The sequence below is a fragment of the Tiliqua scincoides genome, chromosome 1 (genome assembly GCF_035046505.1).
Source record: "Tiliqua scincoides isolate rTilSci1 chromosome 1, rTilSci1.hap2, whole genome shotgun sequence".
Classification (NCBI taxonomy): domain Eukaryota; kingdom Metazoa; phylum Chordata; class Lepidosauria; order Squamata; family Scincidae; genus Tiliqua; species Tiliqua scincoides.
The window spans coordinates 197574571-197599847 of NC_089821.1; the positions used below are offsets into that span (position 1 = coordinate 197574571).

Consider the following 25277-nt stretch of genomic DNA (forward strand, 5'->3'; position numbering starts at 1 on the left):
TGCAGCACAAAAGAGGGAGGGTTTTTTAAAAGAGAAATTCTGGAGCCTGATGTGCTTGCCCTGTGTCAGTCACAGTTATTATGATAGCTTAAGGGGCCAGAGGCAGGGCTTCTTAGTCTGGTGCTTTGCGACACCCCAGATTGAAAACCTCTGTCCTAAGCAGAGATGTTTGAAAATGGTGTTATTTATTTTACTCACAAGGAAGTCCATGGTATTCAATAAGACTTAGTCTGTAATCCTATCTTATCGGAAACAAACATCTCTACTCTTGGGGTCTCATCATCTCCAAAGGGTCTCTTTGGAACCAGTCGTTCAGGGGATCCTGTTTCTAGCTATGTCAAAGATTGATACATAAGACTTTTACCCATCTCATAGAAACAAACAGGAAAGCACTGCTATGCATGCTAATTATTTTGTTGAATTTAGGAGCTTATATGCAAAAGTACGTTCCAGCAAAGCATACTTCCATAGACTGCATTCTGAAGCACATGTCTACCTTCCACTGAATGACAAAATTCCAACAGACTAGATGGAGTTGGTTTGCATCTTCTAGTTTCTTTGGGGTGTGCCTAGTACCTGAATCTTCAGTACTTACTTATTTTATTTATTTAAATTTTTTATATCCTGCCTCCAAGCAAACTCCTCCTGCAGGACTGGCATAATAAAAAAGTGTCATAGTGGTGTCCTCATGCAATATACAAGGCATCACTTAAACAGTTTGTCTTATAAATAGCCTTAAACTGAATCTTCTGTATGAATTGATTGGTGTTAATAAGGTTGTTGAAGAATGGGGATTCTTGGGAAAGCCCAAATCCCACTTTTTACTGAGAAGCAAAACAATATTAATCAAAGAAACAGGAAAAGGTGTTTGCACATATAGCAATTTTAATCCATTCCATTTTTAAATACCACAATAAATTTAATTTTCACGATAAATTAAATAGCCATATTCAGTTTACAAAATAGAATTACTTAGTGTGAAACCAGTATTTACAAACAATATACATTATGTACAGCAGGTTTCTCTTTGTGGACATACAAGCATAGAAGGAAAAAAAATGCTTTTGGACATATGATTGACATGCTACAAGTGCCAAGATGATCCATACAATAAAAAAGGCAACAATAGTGCAAACTCACCACAGGAAATTTGAAACAATGTTGATTGCATGAGAGATTTTCTTTTCAAATAATAGGAAAAGAGATCCATTAGAACAACTCAGCATCACGCTTAGGGCATATGAACACTGCAAACTTACACTGGTTTTATACCAGTTTAAATTCCCTGCCTGAAAAGTCTATTTTGGTGATGGTGATGAAAATTCTGCATTAGATGTCTACTCAACAGAAGTACAGTTCCCTGGGGAGAGGGAATAACTGTTAAACCAGTATAAGTCTGAAGTGTAAATTTGCACCGTTTAAAAGGTCAATATTCTTTTAGCAATGTATATCCATAATAGCCCATCTTAGACCTTACAACATAATTTTTGTAATGAATTCTACAGTAATATTCTGTCTTCCCTCAGATATGTTTGGTATTAAATTTTACAGAGCAAATAGAGTACTGACCCTTTGAACTAAATAGCTGAGTTAATTTCTTTAAATGACGTCTTCTCATTTAACTGTATAGCATTAAATGATCCAATTATGCAGAGAGTAAATTTTATGTTATTCACTGCTCTGTAGAAAATTGATCCCAACTTATATTTGGTCACACACTGCATATGTACAAGTACACATGAAAAAGGGTTACTTGGAATAGCTGTGTATACGAAAAAGTGCATATTTTACTCTAGTAGAGACACGGTTGCATATCTCTGGGTGCAACACACAGTGTTGTATGAAATTTACTTTAGGGCCAGTTAAATGTCCTCCCTGTGATCTGGTAAAATTTCTGATTAAAAGGGTGAAAGAACTTGCGCAATTTGGTAATGACAGAGGAGTCCACCTCTGGATGGATGCGTCCCTTGCTTCCTGCCAGGCACTTGTTAAAGACAATGTTAAAACGCAAGCAGTAAAACCCTCTGGTGGCATTGAAATATAAATTATATTGACTTATCCTTGGAGGAAGATTTAAGAACTTCTCCACCAGCTGGAGTTCTGGCAGTGGTTCTGTAATGAGACGATCACCATCGACAATATGAAACTGCTCTATGGGAAAGTATTTTAACCACCTCTCCAGATGTTTTGTGTAGATGCTCGTTCTTACCGCCTTGTATTTAGTGTTCACTTCACAGGTATTAGGATCAATTGCCAGCTTCTCAAACTTGTAGTAGGTCTTATTCTTCCTTTCCTTTCCCTCCAGCACCTGAGTGTAATCAGAAATAGCTCTTGTTGTTGGTTCCCTGACAATGATCAGTAATTTGATGGATGAGTTCATTTTGTAAATCCTTTCAGGTACCTCCTCGGTGATAAAGTAGGCAGGACTTTTCTCAATTGTTATTTGATGAGGATAAGAAAACGGCATTTTTTGCCTATACCACTCGATGCCCTTGCCATAGTTTTCATCGTTGTCAAAGAAGTGGATTTCTTGAGAAGCTTTGACCACTGCTGGGTGGAGATTCAGCATTTCCAGTAGTGCTCGGGTGCCTCCTTTCCTCACCCCAATTATTATGGCCTTGGGGATCTGCTGAACCAAACTGTGAAGTCGAATTTGCTCCTTGCTGGCGTTGCCCTTCCGGAACTCGTGTAATAATCCACGCTTGAACTGTAGAGCTCGGAGTGGAATTTCATCTTGGCTGTGAAGTCCAAAGCGACCATCAATCGGGCAAATGGGCTGCAGTCTGCAATAATCAAAACATACATTTTTTTTTTAAAAAAAAGGTTGTTTATGTTCTGTACAGTTGACAATAGTCATCATCTGTATGCAACTGATGTATCAAAACTGTTAGCATACCAAATATGGGCTACTGTTCTTGCGTTGGAGTTGAATCAACAGTAACGTTGCTCATGAATGAGCACAGAAAATAGGTTCTACAGGGCGCAATCCTATCTTGCGCTGGAATAGGCAAGCCAAGATTGCGCTGTATTCAGCACAGGATAGGTGCCCAAAGTGGGTCAGCCGGAGGTAAAGGGAAACTCTTCTCCTTACCTCCTGGTAAGCCACTGCAGCCCCTATGGGTCTCCTTGGACTTGCACCACCTCCTGAGGTTGCACAAGTCAGAGGAGACTGCTCCTGCTGCTTGGGAACGGGGGTTGGGATCTGGCATAACAGCCAGATTCCAGCCCTGCCTCCCACTCCCTGCCCGCCCCTGGGACTGCGTCCTTCCGCCCTCACCCTGCATTAATGGCATTAATTTGTGAATAACTGTACATGCAGATGAATCAACTGTCACATATACTGTATACAGACTACACATGTTGGGAATAATGCAGTCCTATACACACTGTTTATAGGAGTAAAGGCTAAATAGGTTAGGAGCAGGCTATAAGAAAGCTGTCCTATACAACTGCACAAGATAAATAATGACTGACAAGGCCTGCTGAATATCTTCAGAAAATTCTGGCAGATATTCCTGTGTTTCTGGATATATGCAATCTGTTTGGCATTTTATTTTATTTTTTTGTCTTTGTATTATCCATTGTTTTATTCTCTGGATAAAAGTGGATTAAAAGAAAACTATTTGGATCATACGCTGCATGATTCTTCAAAATGACGGAAATGTTATTTAGAATAATTTGTATTCTATGGTACACACATATTGGGGGGGGTCTAAACAGCCTCAATGGCTATATTTGAAATCAAATATCCAACTGCAGGTCTAAATCTAAATCCCATTAGCGCTAGTGCTGAGCTCCAGTGCTGGGTGTTGCAAACGTACCGTAAGGCGCATCTGCTGCATTCAAAGAGGAGAGGCTGCCAGCACTGGGCCAGCCCCAGTTAGTGTTGAGCCTCGGCTCCCCACGGAGGGCCAGCCAGCACTCCTGCAGCACCAGCCTGCAGTATTTTTGGGGTGGGGAAGATGGGGAGTGGGCGGAATGGGCTGAGGAAGGAACCAGCACTGGAGGGGGATGGGACTGGTGGGGCTCTGCCCTGCCCTGCCCTGCTGGATCCTATCCTCCATGTTGGGCTGAAAAGCTCGACACAGAGGCTCTCAAAATAGCTAGTGCAGACTTCAGAAGACCTACTGCAGGGCCTGGGGCTTTCCCTGAGGAGACCTCCGATGGTGCTGCTGGATGCAGTGGTAGCCGTTTTGGTGTGCTGTACTTGACAGAGCCACCGGGGATAAGACTGGGCTGTAAATCTGCTGATGACTCTGGGTTTACTGTACGAGTATTTAGATTAGGTTCTACCAAAATGTGTGAGAATGTTCATAACATTTAGTTGCTTCATATATTCTATACATTACATGTTTCAAACGTGTTCAGGGACAGGGAGTCAACTTTTTTTTCTTTTTCTTTTCTTTTTTCTTTTGCTGTGTAATTGCTTTGTTAACTTTTGTTTGAAAAAATAGTGTATACATATTTTTAACCATTATAACAATCCTCCAGAGTCAGCTTTTCATTCATAGAACTCCCACAGCTAATGAAATCTGTGGGTCAGGCACTTTGTAATCCACTGAAAATTTCAGAGTTCTGGAGAAGCGTCCCTGACCCTCAGAAAGCCTAAGGCAGGGGTGTCAAACATAAGGTCAGGGGGCTGGATGCGGCCAGCGGAAGCTTTTTATCCAGCCCTCAGGCTCTTAGCTGCTGAGCAGTACTGAGGTATTACTGCTAAAAGGGCAGCCACCACGAAAATTGGGCTCTCCCATATCTTGAAATATGATAAAGATTTGCGTGTTTTCTCCTCTGTCATTTGTAGTTAATGAATTCCTAAGTGAGAAAAAGTGCTTGTTTTTTATTATGACCTGTTTAATGACATCACTTCCTGCCTAATGACCTCACTTCCGGCCCTCAGCAGGCATCATGAATGCCATTTGGCCCTCGGTATGAAATGAGTGACACCCCTGGCCTAAGGTGTCAAGAAGGCCAAAAACTGCAACTTCGGCCAAAAACCAGAAGTTGCAGTTATCAGCCTATTGGAGCCTTAGAAGGCCTTCTAAGGGTTGGGTCGGATGCGTACAGCCTCCCTGGCCATCAGAAAACTCTCCGGATAAGACTGGAGGGGGACCACGTTCAGCTGAACCTGTGGGTTTGGAACCTGCAGTTAGATAAAACCGTGGGCCCTGAAACTGCGGATAATCACTCTGGAGCTGTATAGGCAGATGCAGATGGATGGAGGGAATTGGCAACTTCCACTCTATGACAAGTGGAGGAGCCTTCAGCTCAGTGGTTCCCAAACTCGTCCAAGAGTTTTTTTTGGGGGGGGGGGAACAGGGTGGGAGCAGGGGGTGGTCCTGACGGTGCTGCAGTGATTGCGGTGCTGCAAGAACCCAAAGATATCCCTTCATACCTGGGGCATCCTGCAGTCTCCTGGAGGCTTGCAGCCATCTCTGTGACCCTCCGCACAGCTGCAGTGAGCTCTGTTCTGCTGTTGGACCTCACTTCTGGTTTGCGATTGGGCAATCCAGAAGTGAGCTCAGATAGCAGGTTGGAGTTCATTGCAACCATACAGAGGGTTGCAGAGGGGGCTACAAGCCTCTGGGACCCTCCAGGAGGCTGCAGGACACCCCCAAGTGCATGGGGATGTCCCTGGGTCCTGTGGCACTACAATCACTATGGTGCCATTGGGGCTTGATTCTTGAGCTACTTCCCTTCAGGGGGAATGGCCATTTCCAGTTCCCCTGGTGGGTTGCGACCCACCAATCTGGGAACCACTGCTTTAGGTCACACAGAGGGATTGTGGACTATAAGCCAAAAGGTGAAGAAGCCAAAATACAACTCTGCTGTGGGCCATTAAACAAATGACAGGCTGCTGTTAAGCATTTTGACACCTGATTTTGTCTGAAATCTTAACATATACTTAACTTGAAAGTAAGAAAGAAGTACAAGAAGTATAAGTTTCAAGAAGTACTTGAAAGTAAGAACAAGAAGTGACTTGAAAGTAAGAAACAGACCCTACTTCCATGTGACATGTACCTGTTAAGATTTCCAAATGAATGTAAGCATTCCAAACTTTGGAGCAACTGATTGTGAATCTAGCTGGTTAGGTTAGATTAACGCTCTATATGTCTGTAATGGAGAATAAGATAGTAATTCCACAAAAATAAGAATAGAAAAACTGGTGAAAATGGGAAGTTTCATCAGCAGTGATTGGGGCCTGATTAAATAGATGCAAAGTGATTACTGCAGTCAGCAGTGACTACAGGAGCCAACAGGGGGAGACTGGTGTGTGTGTATGGCCATGTAACATTGATCTGCTTGTCTAAAGATGCCACGTTTCACAACATTATATAGTGAAATTCAAGAGCCATTGAGGCACCCGGACTTCAGAACAGGATTCACTAGTGAATAAAAATCCATTGCAGCTTGATAAAAGGAGAAGATGATCGAAATAATCCCTTCTCACCATTAACAAAATTATATATAGATCCTAAGGAATTCACTACTGTAGGAGTTCAAAGAGTCAAGTACTGTGTCTGGATAATTTTATGACCATTAATAACATTTGTAGCTGTGCAAGCTTAGATTGGTGATAAGGTTAATTAAATTTCATGCCTCAGGACACAGGACAAATTCCTCCAGGAGCAAAGAAGGAATTTTTATCCCATACATGGAATGGCATAATTGGATATGGCTATTTTGCACATATTATTTCCAGTACAATTTTCCAATACTTATTTCCAGTACAATTTTAAAGATTAGCTAGCTGGATAAAAATAACTATCTCATATATGGGATGTTTCTACTAATCTGCAGACGACATTAAGAGCCTCTCTGAACCATACTATATCCTGGAGTCCAGAAGGAGTATCATTCAGGTCAGAGCCAATGCTAGTTGAAAACGATGCGGTACTGTTACATCTTTAGTACTTTGTGTGTGTGTGTGTGTGTGTGTGTGTGTGTGTGTGTGTGTTTGTCTCTCTGGTTAAAAGCACAAAACAGAGCCCAGTTTATTGCCACAGCTGCCGGTTGCTATAGGAAATCCTTCCCAGCCAGTTTTTTCTCACCCAGAATTTCCAGCTCCAGAACAAAATCATGGCAAATTAACATAGTTAAAATTCTCCAACCCTGCAGCAATCTTTCAAGTGCAATAGGATGTGGAGCTTGACAAGCAAACTCTGCATGCTCATGCATAATTTTAACTACCTCTGTAGCACATTAATTGCCCACTCATAAATTTCAGAAAGAAAGATGCATAAATACATCATAACTGTTTGTGGAGACTAGAGGTCAACCTATGGAGGCACACAGACACAAATGAGCTACCGGAACAACAGTTTTACTGTATGTCGCTTTTGTCCCCTTCCGAAAACAACTGCCAATGCATGCAGAATACAAATGGCAGGAAGGAATGCACAGGCTCAGGCAAGCGGCAGCTCTTTCCGTTTACCCCCACACTCTCTCCCCCTTAAACAGAAGGGAAATAACAATGAAAATCAATACTACAGCAGATTGCCTTTCTAGACATCCGTAGCAGACTAAGAGCTGGAAGCCTATTTCAGAAGCCTAACAGGAAGTTGTGTAGGAGAGCCTCAACCTCAAGCCATTTGTAAGTGTTGCCCATATGTGCTAATTTGATGACTTACCTATCCAAGCTCCCAACTCTGGCAACTAGATAGAGGAGGCTTCCAATAGCAAGGCTGCCTAGCACCAGGAGCTTCTGTCTCAGCAACGCCTGCTGTTTGAATAGCATGGCCCTCCATCAATCTTCAGGACTTCTTCAGTCTGCAGGGACCAGAATACATAAAACACTCATGAGCAAGTGGCAAGATACAGGCTAATGTTTATTAACAGGCAATCAATCAGTTCCTACCAAAGATTAACCCACCCCTGCATCATACTAAGCCTTGCTGATTTTCCCTTGCTCAGAAGACATACAGTCGCCACAAATACACGAATCTACCACAAATTCTTAAATTAAGAATTTAATCAATAGTGCGCCAACTTCCAACATTATTGGCTCACACGGGTTCTTCAGCAGTCTTTTGCTGCCACCACTTTGGCTACATGGGCAGCATGGGCATTTCAGTGTCACCCAAATAACACTGTAGTTGCAATGACTTGAGAAAGAATTCAGCATTTTTTAAGCCAAATCTTTTAGCTGCAGAGGTATCTGCCAAAAAGAGGGAGATAAAAACATGGATTGCTATTAATGGACTATGTGGACTGATCTAAAGCAAATCCTAAAACGAAAGGAGACACTGCCGAGTCCTTCTTCCACCTACATTTCCCCCAGAATTACTTTTCTCTAGTCTAGAACCATTTTCCTTCCATTGTGGTTTGCTTCCTCCTTAAGCCCCTGAAGAGAAAAAAGTCCTGGAGAAGTGGAGAAAAAGCATGAGCGAGCTCATGGTTCACGACCTGACCCATGCCAGATTTTCAGTAACCTCTTCCTTTATACCAATTTGGCAATAATACAATTCTAACACATGAGTCTGCCATTCTAATATCTACATCAAAAACTCAAAAAAGTGTATGACTGCTAGTTTAAAAGCTCATGAGTTACTCTTGGTGTAGGCACTGTAGAGATTAGGACAGAGGTGCTGTCAAAAGGCCATTTCAGATTATTTTATTCCTGAGTAAAGTCTTTACAAAACTGGGATCATGCATCACCAGACATGTCTGTCCCACTTCTGGCTTTGCCATGTGGACTATTTGAAAAGGGACTACACAGAGAAAATCCAGTAAGCATAGATTTGAACAATACAGCTAATTCCAAACATGCATGTGCCATACGACTGTGATCTGAGTCTAGTTTCATAGGTACAAACGTTATGCTCAAGTGTTTGACAAGCCTGGGGTAGGATAGTACAATTGTCTCATCCACGGTGCATAACTCTACTTGGAGAAAGGATTATCTACTTGAAGATATCACCAGGGACCACCAATTAGCTCAGACAAGTATACTATAAAAACCTAAGTGGATTTTCATTAGATGCAAGATACATGAATCATCCACATTCTAAATTCCTGCTTCTAATCAATATATAAACCAGCTCTAACCGGAATGGTTAATCTCTCTTGAATTATGGGGCTTTTAATCTATGGAGCAAGGCAGTATCTTCAAACACTACTTTGGTAAAACACAACTGTGGTTTATTTACAATAAATTCTGACTCAGAAGAGAGCCTCAATTGTATACGTAGTAAAAGAGGCCTTATCTTCAAAAATACACAGATGGAGATACTCGGCCAACAATTTTTCAACAACTGAGTGGAGATGGAAATCAGACTAGGAAACCTTTCAAGGATTTATACAAAGCCACGCAATATGTCATAGACAAAGCTAGGATCTGACTTGACTATCAAGTTCTACTCAACATGTCCATACAACAACTATCTATGCAACAGCAATAACCATATGCAATAACAACGATGCAAAACAATCTTCTTTTTTGTTGTTTTAATTACTCTTAATACAGTTTTCTGCATCTTGTTTCTGTGAATTGTAGCAAAGCAATACAAACACGGGAGATGTTAGGCCATAACAATATTTTACGGGTGTAGAGATGAATCTCACAACTGGCACTGAGTAAGCGCATGACCCCCAAAACTGGGAAAAAAGAACAGTTTAAAATATCTGTATTGATTTATGCTGCAATCCTATGCATGCTTTCTTGGGAGCAGTCCCAGGAAACAGTGAGATTTATTTTTTTAGTAAACCTGCATAGGATTGTGCTGTTGGTAGTGTTAATTATTATTTAACTCAGATTTAATTGTGAGAAGAGTAAGGAAGTTATGATAATAGTGACAAGAGCAGCATGATTGCAGTTCTGAGTCCAAGGCTGCTTTGCTTCCCATATCAGTGAAAATGGGACAGTATTGAACATGCTGGTTCTGAATTTGAAACTCAAGAAGCTCTAATCCATATGAAAAGCAATCCTGTTCAAGTAACTCCCTCCTTATATAAATAAATGCATGGATCCTACATTCAGTGATATCTGAAGACATGAACAGAGGCAGATGAAGATCAGCTAAAAATATGAGAACATGCACGCACTTTTGGAAAATTGCATCTTTTAAGCATATGTAAGAAAGAGATGTATGTAAGGTCAAGAAATACAATTCTAGCAGACTGATAAGTTACTTTTTATTACACATCCATATAAGGGCCAGTGTCAAGGGTTGAGCAGCAGGCTTCTCACTTTTGATTCCTAAGTTCACTTCTCTGTGCCTGCATATTTTAGTTGCATTAGGAGACAAGGCTGCAGGTGTCTGTGCGGCTTAACCAACAATGAATACAGGACTGCCCCTGTATCCACAGGGGTTCCATCCAGAACCCTCTGTGGATACTAGAAACCGCAGATAAGAGCAAACACAAAAAACATGGTTTGCAATCCCCCTCACTGTGCAAATTACTGTGTCTGGCTGCAGCCTCCAGGTGGCTGTCTCCTGTGTAGCTGTGTGCAAAGGCTACCAGGAAGTATTTCGAGGAAGGGATTGGCACAACCAACCAGAGGCTGTGGCATTTGTGTGCATGTGTACTTCTTTAACTTACAGTGCTAGGATTGCATATATTCTTCATAGGAAAGTCCACTAGCACAAAATCTGAAAAGCAGTTTGTAAAATATGGAAGAGGCACAACTGTTGCTGAAATCGGCCTAGTGAGGATGCCATACGGTTTTTGTCAAACATGCTCTTAGCTCATATGATGAGCTAAGATGAAGATGTCCCAAATGAATGTCCCATATGAAGTTGTCCCAAAAGATGTTTTCACAGTTGTATTTTTAGCATTATGATGTTCCGTGAGATAGCATACTTTACAACCTGCATAGAGCCCACAACTATGGGAAAATGGTTTTTGGTGGCAACCATGCTTTCATTACAATGTATGAATCAGCTCTGACAACCTTGCTTGAACAAGAACAAGTAAATAAAGACATTGACAGAAGAAAGATTCATGAAACATGAGCATTTGTGATGTTCACCAGAAGCTAATTAATTGTATATACAGTAGCTGAATTTGTCTACTATATTCTTTTGATAATTAGTCTTTAACACTTATTCTAGAGAAAATAAGGAAGGGTTTAAAAAGATTCTGCTCTAAAAACAGGAAGTTGTGTCAAAGAAAGCAAAATGCCTTTATGGGGAAAGGTCATAGCTGTTCATAGGAAGAGTACCTGCTTTGCTTACTGAAGATCCCAGGTTCAATCTCTGACATCTCTAGGTAGGGCTGAGACCTAGGAAAACCTGCCTAAAACCTTAGGAGCTGCTGCCTATCAGTGGAGACCGTATTTAGCTAGATGGACCAATAAGGCTGCTCCCTGGGTAATATGATAATAAGAATAAGGCAATGTCAAATAAGAAATGTATCTTGCCTAGGTAACCCCCCCCCCCCAACCATATGATTTGGGGTAAGTAGGGCCACATATTTTGACCTATATCAATGAATCAATTTACAACAGCAGTGGGTCTTTCTAGCAAACTCCTCCCCCCTTAAGTTCAGGCACCTACCCTGAAGGAGACATGTAACCTGCTTGGGCAACACCACCCTGGCTCCAGCCTATAGTTGCATCCTAGAGATTCCAGTTTTTCAGCGCCAAGCCCTGGAAAGTTGCTCAGCCCATCCGAAGCCTGACAGTCATTGAGATATACTTCATGATGCAAACCTGGGAGAGCACAAGCCTGATTCCCCAAGTTAGACAGCCTCTTGAGCCCGGACTCTAGTTTGACTCTCTCAGTTTTGTTATCTCAGAACAGGCACCATACCCCTGCTCCTACTCCCTGTCCTGCACTATACCTGCCAGTGGTGGCAGCCTGCCCTAAACACCAGTAAAACTCCACACCAATAGCAAATCAGATGTAAAGCAAAATACTCCTACTTGGATCCTAACACTGACAGCTGATCCCAGACAATCCTGACAAACGGGGTCATGAGGTCCTCCAGACTTGGAATGCTGAGCAATAGAGGCCTTGTGTGAGCTGTGTGTCTCTGGCCCTGCACTCTGCTTGCTCTGGCACCAACCAACTGCCCCAGCCTGATCTGATGCCTCATGCAGGGTAGGACAGAACAAATGATGCCTCAATGGACGTGGGTGGAAATATTTCCAGTTTATCTCTAATTCTTCTACTTTACACATGTTTTAATGGATTCTATGCTATTTTGTCATAGTCTATTACACCTATAGTCTGTTGCACCCATTTTTAATAAAATGTCCTTTGCATGAGCTGGTTGGCAAGGTCTACATAAATTAAATGATCAATCACCTCAAAGAAGAAAGGCCCTATATTGAGGGAGCTGAGGGGATAATGCAAGTGCAATTAGTTGTTGTTACAGCATTTTTCAACAAGAGTATTTCACAAAGCAGTTTATGTATTAAAAACAATCAACTAATAGTTATTATTATTATTTATTATTAACCGTATTTAATACGGTTAATAAATTGAGGTTGTGTGTAAGGCTGTGTTTTTTGAAAACCTGTAACTTACTTGATGGATACAGTATTTTCATATTTTGGACATTTGCCTAGTAGAGGCAGGTGTGTGGTGGTAATGTGTTGTCATAGCCCTTGTTTCAGAGTGTTGTGCCCTCTTCTTACACTGGACTCTACAGTAACATGCCCACAATATAATGGAATATATTAAGCCATAAGTCTAGTCACTTAGTAACTGCTCATATATAACATATAATTTTATTCATTATTTTATTCACCATGTTTTAATAATTTGTTGCTTGTTGTTTGTGTTTTATATACGTATTTTGTATATTTTGAACTTTGTAAGATGCTGCTGCATTTTGCCATATGATTAAATAAAATATAACAGAGTACACTGTACTTCAGATACAGGAAGTAGAACAGAACAGAGCAGGTTATTAGAGCATGAAGGGGGAATGGTGTACCCAAGACAGATGCCTGTGAAGCTACATGAATAATCTCCAGCCACCTTCACTGAAAAGCAGTTGAGAAAATTCCAACACCTGAGCTCCTCTTCTCTTATTAAGGTGATAAATCTGAAGAACTGCTGCAAATTGCTGTATAAGAACAAAGTACAGAAGAAAGGCATGAACAACTATGAACTATCAGTCCTAGATGGCATTTTCCTAAATACTTTCAAGTAAGAAACTAAAGAACTTCCATTCTATGTATGTAAGAACTTAGGCTATATGGGAGGACGGGCAAATAACACCGTGGTTAGCTCTGTGGGTGGTGTGGGTTTTCTCTTCCCTTAAAGGTTCCACAGGCAATTCAAGCAGCTTCACACCATTAACCCTAGAAGTACTTCAGTGCAGATTGGCAGGAAAATGTTACAAAAACTATGACACAGTAGTCTGGATAGGAGAATGAATTTTCAGAGGAGTCTTGGGGCACCCTGGTACAGTACTTCTAATCTTGTTTCTCCCTGTCAAGTCCATGTTTGCTTTCTATGGTATTTTAATTTATACATTTAAACTCCACCTTTAACTCTGGGCCAAATCCAGAAAGTGGCCTAAAAATGCAAACCCACAATAAACCATGACATAAAAAGAGTTTTGGAATCTGCTCAAATTCATGTCAAGAGCTACTAGCACACGAAAATCATTCCCGTGCAAAAGCACTGGAAAACGAATGAAGCCTAACATGCACCAAAAGCCTTAGAAACGTGATTGCTGAAATGTCCTGAGAAATGCCAGGAAATGGGTGTCATAACAAGTTGGAATCAAAAAGAGTTGAAGACAGGAAGCAACTGCAGTAGACCATTGTGCATCTGCACAATTCCCCTCATGCCAGGACGTTGTTTCTTTCCTAGTTGTTTAGTATATGAAGGATAAGAAGATTAAATGGACCATGAGCTCATTTAGTGTGGCCGTCATCTTGTTTCTCACAGCTACTTCAGCTTAAAGATTTTGTATGGATTGACTATTCCAGGATACCTAGGAAAAAGCCACTCTTGTTAAGATTATCTCATTTATGAGACTGATGACTCAGTCCTATCTGAGCCTTGAACTGTTAGAACTTGCATTCCGGCTGGGCAAAACTTCAGAAGCCCTGCCAGTGTTGGTAAATGTATATGGGGGACAGGGAGAGGGCTGGAGGGGGTGGATCTTGGCAGCAAAGGTGCACCCCAGATCCTATCCCTGTTTTACAGTCCACCCCACTCCCCTTCTATCTTGGGACTTACACCAACTAGATGGGTGGTATAGGTCCAAGAAGACCTACAGGCGGTCAAGAGGCCTACCAAGCCGGGCTGTATTAATTCATGTCTGGGCCCCTAGGCTTTCAGGTATTTCAGGCCCTCTCCAGCACTTCAATCTTTCACCCTACTACAGCTGACACCTGGTCAATACTAGACCACAGTACATAGCCCTACATCCATTTTGAGGGTCTCTTGATGAAGTCAAAGTGCTGAATTGCTGGTAAGAGCAAAGTGACTTTAACCACTGGAGCCCTGGGTGCAGGTAACAGTGCCTCAGCAAAAAAAAAAAAAAAAAAAAAAAAAAAAAAAAAAAAGGCAGGCCCCTAGTCCCTGTGAAGCCCCTAGGCTTCAGCTTCAGCCCAGTCAGCCTTATGAATAATATGGCCCTGCTACCAAGATTGGCCTTCTGGTTCCCTCCCCGCACCACTGGCTCCATCAACAAAGCTGCATTTTTGTCAATGGTGGAGGATAGGATTGGGCTGTGAAGGAAAACAAGCCTTTGGAAGCTATATGTATAAATTTCACTCAGCCGTTACACCAGTTAGAGCAGCAATTTTCAACCTTTTCCATCTCATGGTGCACAGACAAGGCACTAAAACAGTCAATGCACACCATCAGTTTTTTGACAATTGACAAGGCAAACCCATTGAAAGCAGGGGCATACATTCCCCAGTGGCCCTACTAACAAATGACCCTTCCCCAAACTCTCATGGCACACCTGCAGATCATCCACGGCACACCAGTGTGCCATGGCACAGTGGTTGAAAATGGCTGAATTAGAGAATACCTAGTGGCATAATAATTAAAAATCTGAAGGAATAAAGCACATCAGAAATTTTTTCTTAACTAAGGACAATACTAATGTTTTACTGGGTGCTCAAATCCTAGAAGTAATTATGAATACTAGTTCTCTATCATTTCTTTATATTTTAATCTAAATTCGGCTCAAGAACTTAAGGCACACATTTACAATGTTAGCGAAGCTCACAGTGAATTCTGTTTTGTTATAGGACTCAGGTCTTATGTTTTAATGTTTTTATATGCATTAGGAATCTGTTAATTAGTTAACATTCATTCATTAATATTAAGTCTGTTTGTTAAGAAGCATAGCTTTATATGCCTACAATTTCTAATCATGCTGAAATAAGTTAGAACAGTCACTGACTTTCCATGAAAGAGTTATGATACTTATAAAACATCATGATGAGGGTTTTACAGTATGAAATGAAAATGTCACTATTTCTAGAAATGAAATAATGATTAATATTGCAGAAAAAAATTGGTACCTTTGCAGAGCAGTCTTACATTTGTATAGAATCCTTGCACACCAGTAGGGGTCACATGTTGTCCAATACATACTGGCAGTATATATGCTGTGAGTTCTTTGAAGAATGCATTCATAACACTGTTTGATGAGGGCTGATTTGTGTATTAGAAGCCAGTCAGCGGAAGCCAGGTACATCAACAGACTTGTACTTCTGCTTTCCTCTGACCCATAATGTTAAAAAGGGACCAGTGAATCACTCCCATATCTCAAGCCCTTGAATTTTTTTTTTTTTTTTGTACAAAACTTGCACAAATTTTGATTCACCAAGTCAAATGCAGACCATCAGCCATGCAGGGTGGGAGAAAGGTGGGATAAAAATCCTGCAAATAAATAAATAATAAAGTACTTGCCAATCCCTCAGATGATACAGTCCAGTCCCAGGTAGGCAGACAAAGAAAAGCCTGTACTAGCTGGACACAGGGATCAGCTTGGAGAATCTTGTCAATCATGTTGCGCAGATATGTGTATGTACTGTGTATACAACCAGATGCCAAATGCACAACATTGTTGAGACTCAGTCCCACTCAGGATCTTGAATGAGTATGTATATCTTTGGGGAATGAATAAAAAAGTCAGACTTTATATACTGGTGTACAGGCTGATTTGAGTTGGCAGACTTTACTGTATATAGGGATGATAGGTAAGGCAGAGGGACCTGACTCATCGATTCCTCCACAGTAGGACCTGAACATAATGTTGATAAAGCTATGCTGCGCTAGTACTTTTAATGTGTTTAGGCACCTTGCTGAGCTGGTATAGTCCAACAAACTAGAAGATGGTTTTGTCAATTCGGTCACATAATGGATGCATACACTCTGACCTTGTAAAGGTGCATTGTTGCAACCATGCAGGGAGTGGCAGAATTTAAGGTACTATAAAATCATTTAGTAAGAGAGGAGGGACAAGTTCACCTTAAAGGCACACCAGGATGGAACCAGGTTTTGTGGGAACCTTGGGCAGCCCAGGGAGAGACTGCCTGTGCCAATACTTTTTCAAGCTTTTCCTTTTGTGATCTGAATGATATAGCTTGATAAGCATTCACCTTTCTGCTTCTCATTTTTGTTGCTATTATATAACTATATCTCATTATGCAATAGCCGGACATTGAATGGTTTTATCAGCACAGCATCTTGGGCCAGCCTGAATTTAAGGATAGCAGCCTTTACACCCAATCCTTCATGATGCGTTTGTGGGTGGGTTTGGCAGTGACATGGCTCATAGAATCTGGCAGTTAGATGGTTTCAGATTAATTAAAACCAGAAGCCATTTCAATCTCACTTTCCTCTCATCTGTTTTGACGGTAGTATTTTTAAAGAAATAGACCTGCCAACGTTCAATAAGTATTGCAAATGTTAATATCTGTTGAAATCACTGAGGAAGAAACTAACAGCAAACCCATTCATGCTGTAAATGTGTTTAATGCTACGTTACAACTTCTGTATTAACTCTGTCGATCATCTTGGACCTACCTTGTCAGCATACGGTACAAGGGAGGGGTCAGACAAAAGTACTTGCCATGTGTATAAATATTCTATATGCTTGTGATGTTGAGCAGAAAAGCAAGCTGGTAAACGAATACTGCAGTCTACTTATTTCTTCACAGGAAGAACACTGTATAGTATTGAAATAACAGAATGAATGCAGTAGCAGTGGAGCAATACAGACATGAAAACCAATTCATACGCTGTGTGCAGGTGAGCGAGAGAAAAGTGACTTTGCTTTTCATTACCTTACAATAACTTTCCTTTTAGCACAGAAAAACACACAAACAGGGAACGTTCCCAGGTTTAATGGCCAATTTTGGCCAGTGTGGTCAGGATTTCAACCTGACTCCCAAATATGCAGTCAGTCATACTCTATAATCCACACATGCTGCATACTGCAAACTCTGTGATTGCAATATCAAGGGATGAGTTGCATGTCTGAATGAATCATCATTGTCATAAGACCATAAACATAATTGTTTGTATTGTCTCACTTCACTTCCAATGCAATGGTTTTCAATGAAGTTAGTTTGCACATTCAGCATTTGCACATTTGCACATCACAGTCATCAAGTAGGTATTGTATTGTATTGGTCTTCAGTCTCGAAAAACTATGGTATCGCGCTCTGAAAGGTGGTTCTGGCGCAGCATCTAGTGTGGCTGAAAAGGCCAATCCAGGAGTGACAATCCCTTCCACACTGGGAGCAAGTGCAGTCTGTCCCTGGTCTGTCTCCCTGGCTATGGGCCTTCCTTCTTTGCCTCTTTGCCTCAGACTGTCGGCCAAGTGTCTCTTCAAACTGGGAAAGGCCATGCTGCACAGCCTGCCTCCAAGCGGGCCGCTCAGAGGCCAGGGTTTCCCACTTGTTGAGGTCCATTCCTAAGGCCTTCAGATCCCTCTTGCAGATGTCCTTGTATCGCAGCTGTGGTCTACCTATAGGGCGCTTTCCTTGCACGAGTTCTCCATAGAGGAGATCCTTTGGGATCCGCCCATCATCCATTCTCACGACATGGCCGAGCCAATGCAGGCGTCTCTGTTTCAGCAGTGCATACATGCTAGGGATTCCAGCACATTCCAGGACTGTGTTGTTAGGAACTTTGTCCTGCCAGGTGATGCCGAGAATGCGTCGGAGGCAGCGCATGTGGAAAGCGTTCAGTTTCCTCTCCTGTTGTGAGCGGAGAGTCCATGACTCGCTGCAGTACAGAAGTGTACTCAGGACACAAGCTCTGTAGACCTGGATCTTGGTATGTTCCGTCAGCTTCTTGTTGGACCAGACTATCTTTGTGAGTCTGGAAAACGTGGTAGCTGCTTTACCGAAGCGTTTGTTTAGCTCGGTATCGAGAGAAAGAGTGTCGGAGATCATTGAACCAAGGTACACAAAGTCATGGACAACCTCCAGTTCATGCGCAGAGATTGTAATGCAGGGAGGTGAGTCCACATCCTGAACCATGACCTGTGTTTTCTTTAGGCTGATCGTCAGTCCAAAATCTTGGCAGGCCTTGCTAAAACGATCCATGAGCTGCTGGAGATCTTTGGCAGAGTGGGTAGTGACAGCTGCATCGTCGGCAAAGAGGAAGTCACACAGACATTTCAGCTGGACTTTGGACTTTGCTCTCAGTCTGGAGAGGTTGAAGAGCTTTCTGTCTGATCTGGTCCGGAGATAGATGCCTTCTGTTGCAGTTCCAAAGTCATGCTTCAGCAGGACAGCGAAGAAAATCCTTGAAGAAGATTTTCTTCAAGTAAGTAAGAACCTAAGAAAAGCCCTACTGGATCAGGCCAAAGGTCCATCTAGTCCAGCATTCTGTTTATCACAGTGGTCAGTAAGCTGCATCTGAGAAACTAAATTCACAAGCAGTAGAGAAAGCATTGCTTTCTCACTATTACTGGCCTGCAATTTGTATTCAGAGGCATACTGCTTCTGGATCTAATGGGGGCACATAGCCATCCATGATAACTAGCCATTAATAGACCTGTGCTCCCTGAATTGGTCCAATCCCCTTTTAAAGTCATCCCAGCTAGAGGTCATCACAACATCTTGTGGCAATGAATTCCACAAACTAATGATGCACTGTGTGAAGTACTTCCTTTTGTCTGTCCTAAATCTCCCTCTAGTCAGTTTCATGGAATGGCCTCTGGTTCTGGTATTGTGAAAGAGGAAGAAAAATTTCTCCCCAGTCTCAGTCTTGTTCCCCCTTGCCTCCCCCCCCAAGATAAAAAGCCCCAAATGTTGTAGCTTTAAGGAAGCTATCAGGAAGGCGTTCCAGCCCTCTTATCATTTTCTTTTGCATTTCTTTTGCATTTTCTTTTTCTTTCTTTTGCACCTTTTCCAACTCTACAATATCCTTTTGAGATGTGACAAACAGAATTGCACACAATATTCCAAATGTGGCCGCACCATTTATTTATATACAAACAACAGAATATTGCCTAACTTATGCTCAATTGCTTTTGCAATGACCTCTAGCATATGCATAAGTGTGAGGCAAATAATATGCGAACCAGGCTTAAGAATGAGTGAAATCCATACACTCAAAAAGGGGATTTAACTGCATTCAGATTGAATCCAAGTTTTATTTATGCTCCTTTTCTATTCATAAAGTATCTCAAGGTGATTTGCAAGTTGTTTTGAGAAAAAAAATTAAAATTACTTTGCATTTGAAGTCAATTTCAAGCAGTCTCCCCACCAATAACTGCAATCTTAAATATATCCTGATGAAAAAGGCACCTGGAGGCAAGAAGACAGCTGAAGAAACAAGTTTCCCAATGCCTAAAAAGTATTGACTAATATTCCAAATCCAGTGGGACAACCTCTGATTTATTTTTTCCCTGGCACTTTGGTTCCATGTGCCAGTCTATTATGAGGCTCATGGGATTCATGACTGCTCCCAAACTGTGGTCTGCAACACTACCAGCTGTATTGCTCATAATTGCTCAGCTTCCACTTGGAAGGCATCAAATAATTATCTCTTGAGCTCTCCAGGGTAGAGCATGAAGTGCTGCTAACTGGGCAGAGGCATATTTTTAAAGCGTTGATTCTCTTATATTTAGCAAGGCTTTCTCAACAGTCTCTGTTCATCCGATCACCATATCTCTCTCAGATGGCTGTTGCCTCCCTTGTTTCTCTTTGTGAGCCCCTTTAGAACATACAGATACAGTGATCTTATTATTTTTGCTGTGTTGTCTTGAAAGGCAGTATATAAATATTTTAAACTAGTTGTACTCAAACTAGTGGGGTTATCAAGTATGGAGGGAATGGAGACTGGGAAAGGTCAGAAGCTGGAGCCACTAAGCTTTGATTTTCTGAGGCTGAAAAGTGATAACAGGGAAACCAGAGCGATAAAGATAGCTAAGGCTGCAATCCTGTGTACACTTTCCTGGAATTAAGCCCTACTAAATTCAGTGGGGCTAACTTCGGAGTAGATGTGCATAGGATTGCACTCTAAGACTTTCTATTCCAGAGAGTTTATACCAGTTTGGAAGATGAGTCAGACCCTGGCAGTTACATCCATTACGCCACACTCCGAGAGAGCAAAAGCCCAAGAGTGAGGCAGAAGGAGGAGCTGCTAAGTGGCTGCGATAGAAAAAAAAAAAGGTTGTACACCTAAATTCGGGTTCTTTTTCCATCCATGCAGTGAGAGGCCCACCTAAAGGTTGACAGGTTGATCCATCACCTCTGCAGCAACAGTAGTATCTGTTTGTTTGTGTAGCTATCGGTAGACTGTAAAATAATTTCTCTGACAGATCTCCTTCTGTGTTGTGCTCTGACTGTTCTGAAATAAGCTGCACAGTCTACTCATGAATGTGCATCTAGGTATGATTATTGTACCAAGACAAGTGTGATCTTGCTACCTCCTGCAGTGCGGAAACTGCCCTGTCCTGTGATGGGACAGGAAATTTGGAAGAGAGAGGCTAGCCCTCCCTCACTCTGTTTCTATGTGTGTTTACAGCATCAAACCACAGTTTGATGGCTCTTCTGTATGTAAGCCATAGTAGCTTGCCTGAAATGAACTGGTGAATCTTGATGAATTAGTGACCAATTTATATCTTGCGCATTTGGCCATATATGACACCAGACATTGGAATAGACAGCTTTAGAGTGGCAAAGATATTGGATTTCATTTGAAATATATTTCTTGGAATAGTCCAGATAATGATTACTTCTCCTGCAGGACCTTTTTTCTTTGATAAGAAGAAGACCTTGAATCTCAAATACTTCCTAGAGGTGAGGATGCAGCGACTCTAGAGAGATTACTCAAATTATGAATATATATTCTACCATGGAGAATAGAAACTATTAGGTTATTTCACATGCTTGAGTAACCAGGCTGCAACTAGTTTTGTCCTTGTGAACATTTTAAAATATGAGATTCAGGGTACTGTCTTCTGTATGATGCTTTCATGCATCATAGGCTAAAATGGGCTGTTTTAAAAGGACACTGATGAATCAGTATAATCCTTATAGAAAAGTGCAGGGATGGGAAAATCCTGCATGGTACAACTCAAGTCAGGTCTGGAGTCACCGCTCCGCTGCGACTCAACTCAAAATTGAGTCAGAACGGGAGCACTTTCTGAGTCGCTGAGTCACTCTATGACTCAGTCACTTTCGTGACTCTATAGGACTTGAGTTGAATTGCTCCTTTAAAAAGTCCATTGTAGGAAAAATGGGGCTGCTGCCAGGGGGGGTGTATATGTTGGAGTTCTCCTTTAATACTCCCCTGCTGTTTCTGCTCATCTGTAAACAGGGCGGGAGGAATGGGAGGGACTGCGTGAGAGCTGGGGCAGAAGCAGCAAGAGGGAGGAGGGTCACACCTAGCAGCTGCGAGGCTTACCAGAATGACTTGATCCTTGCAGTTCTACTCAGAAGTAGTCCCACTGCAGCCGTTCATTCAATGAGGGTTTCTCCTCCCAAGTAACAACTGAAACATGTGGTGGAAAGCATGATCACAATGAACAGCCTTTCCTCTTCCCTGCCTCCTCCCCCTCCCTGGGCTTCTCCAGCCAATTGTAAGGCAAGAACCCCCTTGGGTGCCTCCTTCTGCCCTACCTCAGCCAAAGAAAGTATCAGAATGCCCATTTTCGCCCAATGATCATTGGTTTCTTCCTTCCTATCAGAGAAGGGCAAAAGAGCTCGCTCCTGCTTCCCCCCTCCCACCCACACTAAAGGAAAACATTAACCCTTCCCTGCCTCCAGGCTGGAACTTCCCTGCTGCTCCCCCAGTCTGAATGATGGCCCCACGAGGTTACTGAAAACAGTAAGCAAGCACATTCAGATAGGGAGACTCAAGTCTGCATGCGTGGGGATGAGTGCCAGGACAGGGGGCCCTTGACTTGAGTGTTTTCTGAATCTTCCACGCACACGATTCACGAGTCCACAAGTCAGTGAAAAACGTGCATTTTTGTGACTTGAGTCTGAGTCACCTGACTCAAGTTCCCATCTCTGGAAAAGTGCTTTGTGATTGGTGGTATATGGACTTTGCACCCTTAAAAGATTTTTCTGTCTTTAAAACTGTTGTAGAAATAAAAATATGTTATTAGTGAGACTATTTTAGAGTCCGATAAGACCAGCTATGATCTCAATGGCCTTCCTACCAGAGTGCCAGGCGTGTCAGACAAGATACAGGGTGCTCATCTAGTTTCTGTGTAAGAGGTAAGTAGCTGCCTCAGATACCTGCTAGCTTTTCACCTTGCTACCTTTGATAACCAGAGGCAAGGCTGCAGCCTCTGAACAGTTCTTATGACACAAGCCTATGCATGACTACTCAGAAGCAAGTCTCATTTAATTTTATTGGACTTACTCCCAGGCAAATGTGTGCAGGATTGCAGCCTTAGTGCAACAGAATAATTGACAGGAATCTAGTTCTCAAATGAGCCTATTCATATCCTCAGCAGGTCTGATTATTGCAAGAACTCTCTGTCCCTTACACTAAAGATATGAGCAATCTAAATGCCCAGTGCTGCAGACAGAACTGCATACGAATGATTTCATTTTTATCTGTTGCTTTTCAAAGAAGAATTGCTAGGGGAATGGATGACATTAGGTGGTTGGTGAAGCAAGAATGAGAGGTCAAATTAAAGCATATCAGACTTTTTTTTTTTATAAGAAAGTAACCTTACCAATTTGAAAATAAAATCACAATAACTAGATAGAGAAAGGGACTGCAAAGGAACTTAGATAAACACAGATTGAAGCATCTGAATCTTCCTGAATCTTCCTGGCTTTATTTGTTACAAGAATCACAATTTCACTTTACTGAAATGACTCCAGTCCTTTCCCCCATTTGCACAGTCACCAGCCTATATCTACTGTGATATCATGTAATGTTTATGAACATTCTAATTGCTAAATAGTAAGACAGAGTGCAAAAAACAAAAGACAGAAGGATTTGTGTGGTGGAGAAGCAAATCAACAGCAAGATTACAGTGGTCATTAGATTTATGAGAATGATATGTCTGAATGAAACATAAATAGTAGTGTAAGCAAAGCAAGTATATATGAGTTGTATAGGAATTGATTATATTAGGATAGAATGCGATAGTAGGGTAGTTGCAGTGAAGCTATTACAAATATAAGCTCTCTGTGAATGGTGCTACCAATATCCTAATCCCCTTCCGATGGTGTGGGTCAGTAAAGACATGACACAGACTCGCAACAGCTGTTTAGCTATTGCAGGTCTGAGTAGAATTGCCTGCGCTGTAGAGTCTTAACTCCAGGTAAGGCAACAATTTTTTGCTTTCCTAGAGGAGACCTCTGCAACTGCCCCCCACCATAGGATGCAGTGGTCCCCATTTTGGAACCGCTGCATCAATGGAGGGCTAAAAATATAAGACTGGGCTCAAAGTTAGTTGCCGTGAAAAACAAATTAAATCCTGCCTATTATAAGGGTTATTGTTATTTCCTTAATTTGTTCATTTACCATTCAGTACTTTGGTAAAACGCCCAACTTGAATATTAACCAGTTGAATCAGGCCAACATTTTTTCTAAATGTACAGAAATCGTTATCCGTTTACGATAACCCTTCTAATAAAAATGTAGTTTAACAAAACCAATACATACTTAAACATAGTGTTCTGTTCTCTTGTCCATTTGTTGGTTTCAAAGGCAAAACATACAGAGCTCAAAGAGAACATGACCACTCTCTACCGATAATACAAGTCTGAATGAAAATAAAACCACCTCATTCATTCTCATCAAGTGGCACCCAAGTAGCGTTCTCTCTTTGTTTCCTCTTTTAACCATAAAGTAAGAATTGAATAAAAAGGGCGCAAGTTTATGAATTATACACAGTTATAGTGCTTATTACTGAACTGTGCTCATCCTCTTGAGAATCACTGCAGGAAATGCTTTGAGCAAATTCCAAATTTTGAAATGGGTTCTCTATTTCTGTGTCTCCTTTAGCGTTTGATATTGCACATGCATTATTTATTCTAGCAAGCCACTATTTCGTTAGCTGAAACTGTCCTCTGGCATCATGTCAGCAAAATGATGTTCATTTTGCATGTGCAATTGCCAAACTTAAAAGAAAGTCAGTTAATCCCGCCTCTGTTAAGCTCTCTCATTTAACAGATTGTTAAGAACTGTGATGTGAACAGAGCACTGTTGTGACACAGAATCCCAATTATTCTTTTAATCCTGCCATTTCATTGGCATATATAAGTACACACTTATATATGAAATAGATTTTTCTTCTAGAGGATAAAAGGTTCCCCACCCCAATCTCACGTCATAAAATTATTGTTAGAACCCCTGTGAATGATACACTGTGATATCAAATCCAAGGTCATGTCTGCTATCACACACCATTTAAGACAATCTCCATGAAGGTAATTTTTGATGCAGACCCACATGGAGCACCCTGGTTCGTGTAGTGAATAGCCTTGCTTCTCAATTACTTCACCTTAAGAAGTGTGGAAGAGCCACCTCCATCATTTCTCTTCCAATAAATAAAATATGTGTCTGAGAAAACCCTGTTTTTTCCTGGTTGACTTCCCTTCTCGCTACTCCCATGATGGACCTGTCTCTTCCTTCTGCCCTTTGCCCTGCACTGTCACAGACACTGAAGTAACTGCTGGCTATCGAAAAGCCTCTGGAGATTGAAAGAAAAGTTCCATTTTTTCCCACAGGCGTTTCTTTTTACAGACATCTTGAATCCAGTCCCCAGATGATGTCAGGTAGGATATTTACTTTTCTAAGATGGTCAAATGCAATACATTCTCAGAACAAAGGACAGCAATGATAAAGTTCAAAAGAAAATAGACCTTCAAACGAAATGAACATTAATTGTGTGGGCTTAATCATGCACAGATATCTTGC

At 41.5% G+C, this 25277-nt stretch overlaps 1 protein-coding gene across 1 annotated transcript in view; it reads right to left on the minus strand.

Annotated features, from left to right (window-relative positions):
- Window positions 1-1852: 1852 nt before the first annotated feature.
- HS3ST5 (heparan sulfate-glucosamine 3-sulfotransferase 5) overlaps window positions 1853-25277 on the minus strand; it is a 124090-nt gene continuing 100665 nt past the window's right edge. The window contains exons 2-3 of the mRNA XM_066610936.1: window positions 7629-7767; window positions 1853-2783 (exon numbers count right to left, since the gene is read on the minus strand). Of these exons, the coding sequence (XP_066467033.1) occupies window positions 1853-2783; window positions 7629-7735 (1038 nt within the window). The 5' untranslated portion in view covers window positions 7736-7767. The remainder of the gene's footprint in view (window positions 2784-7628; window positions 7768-25277) is intronic.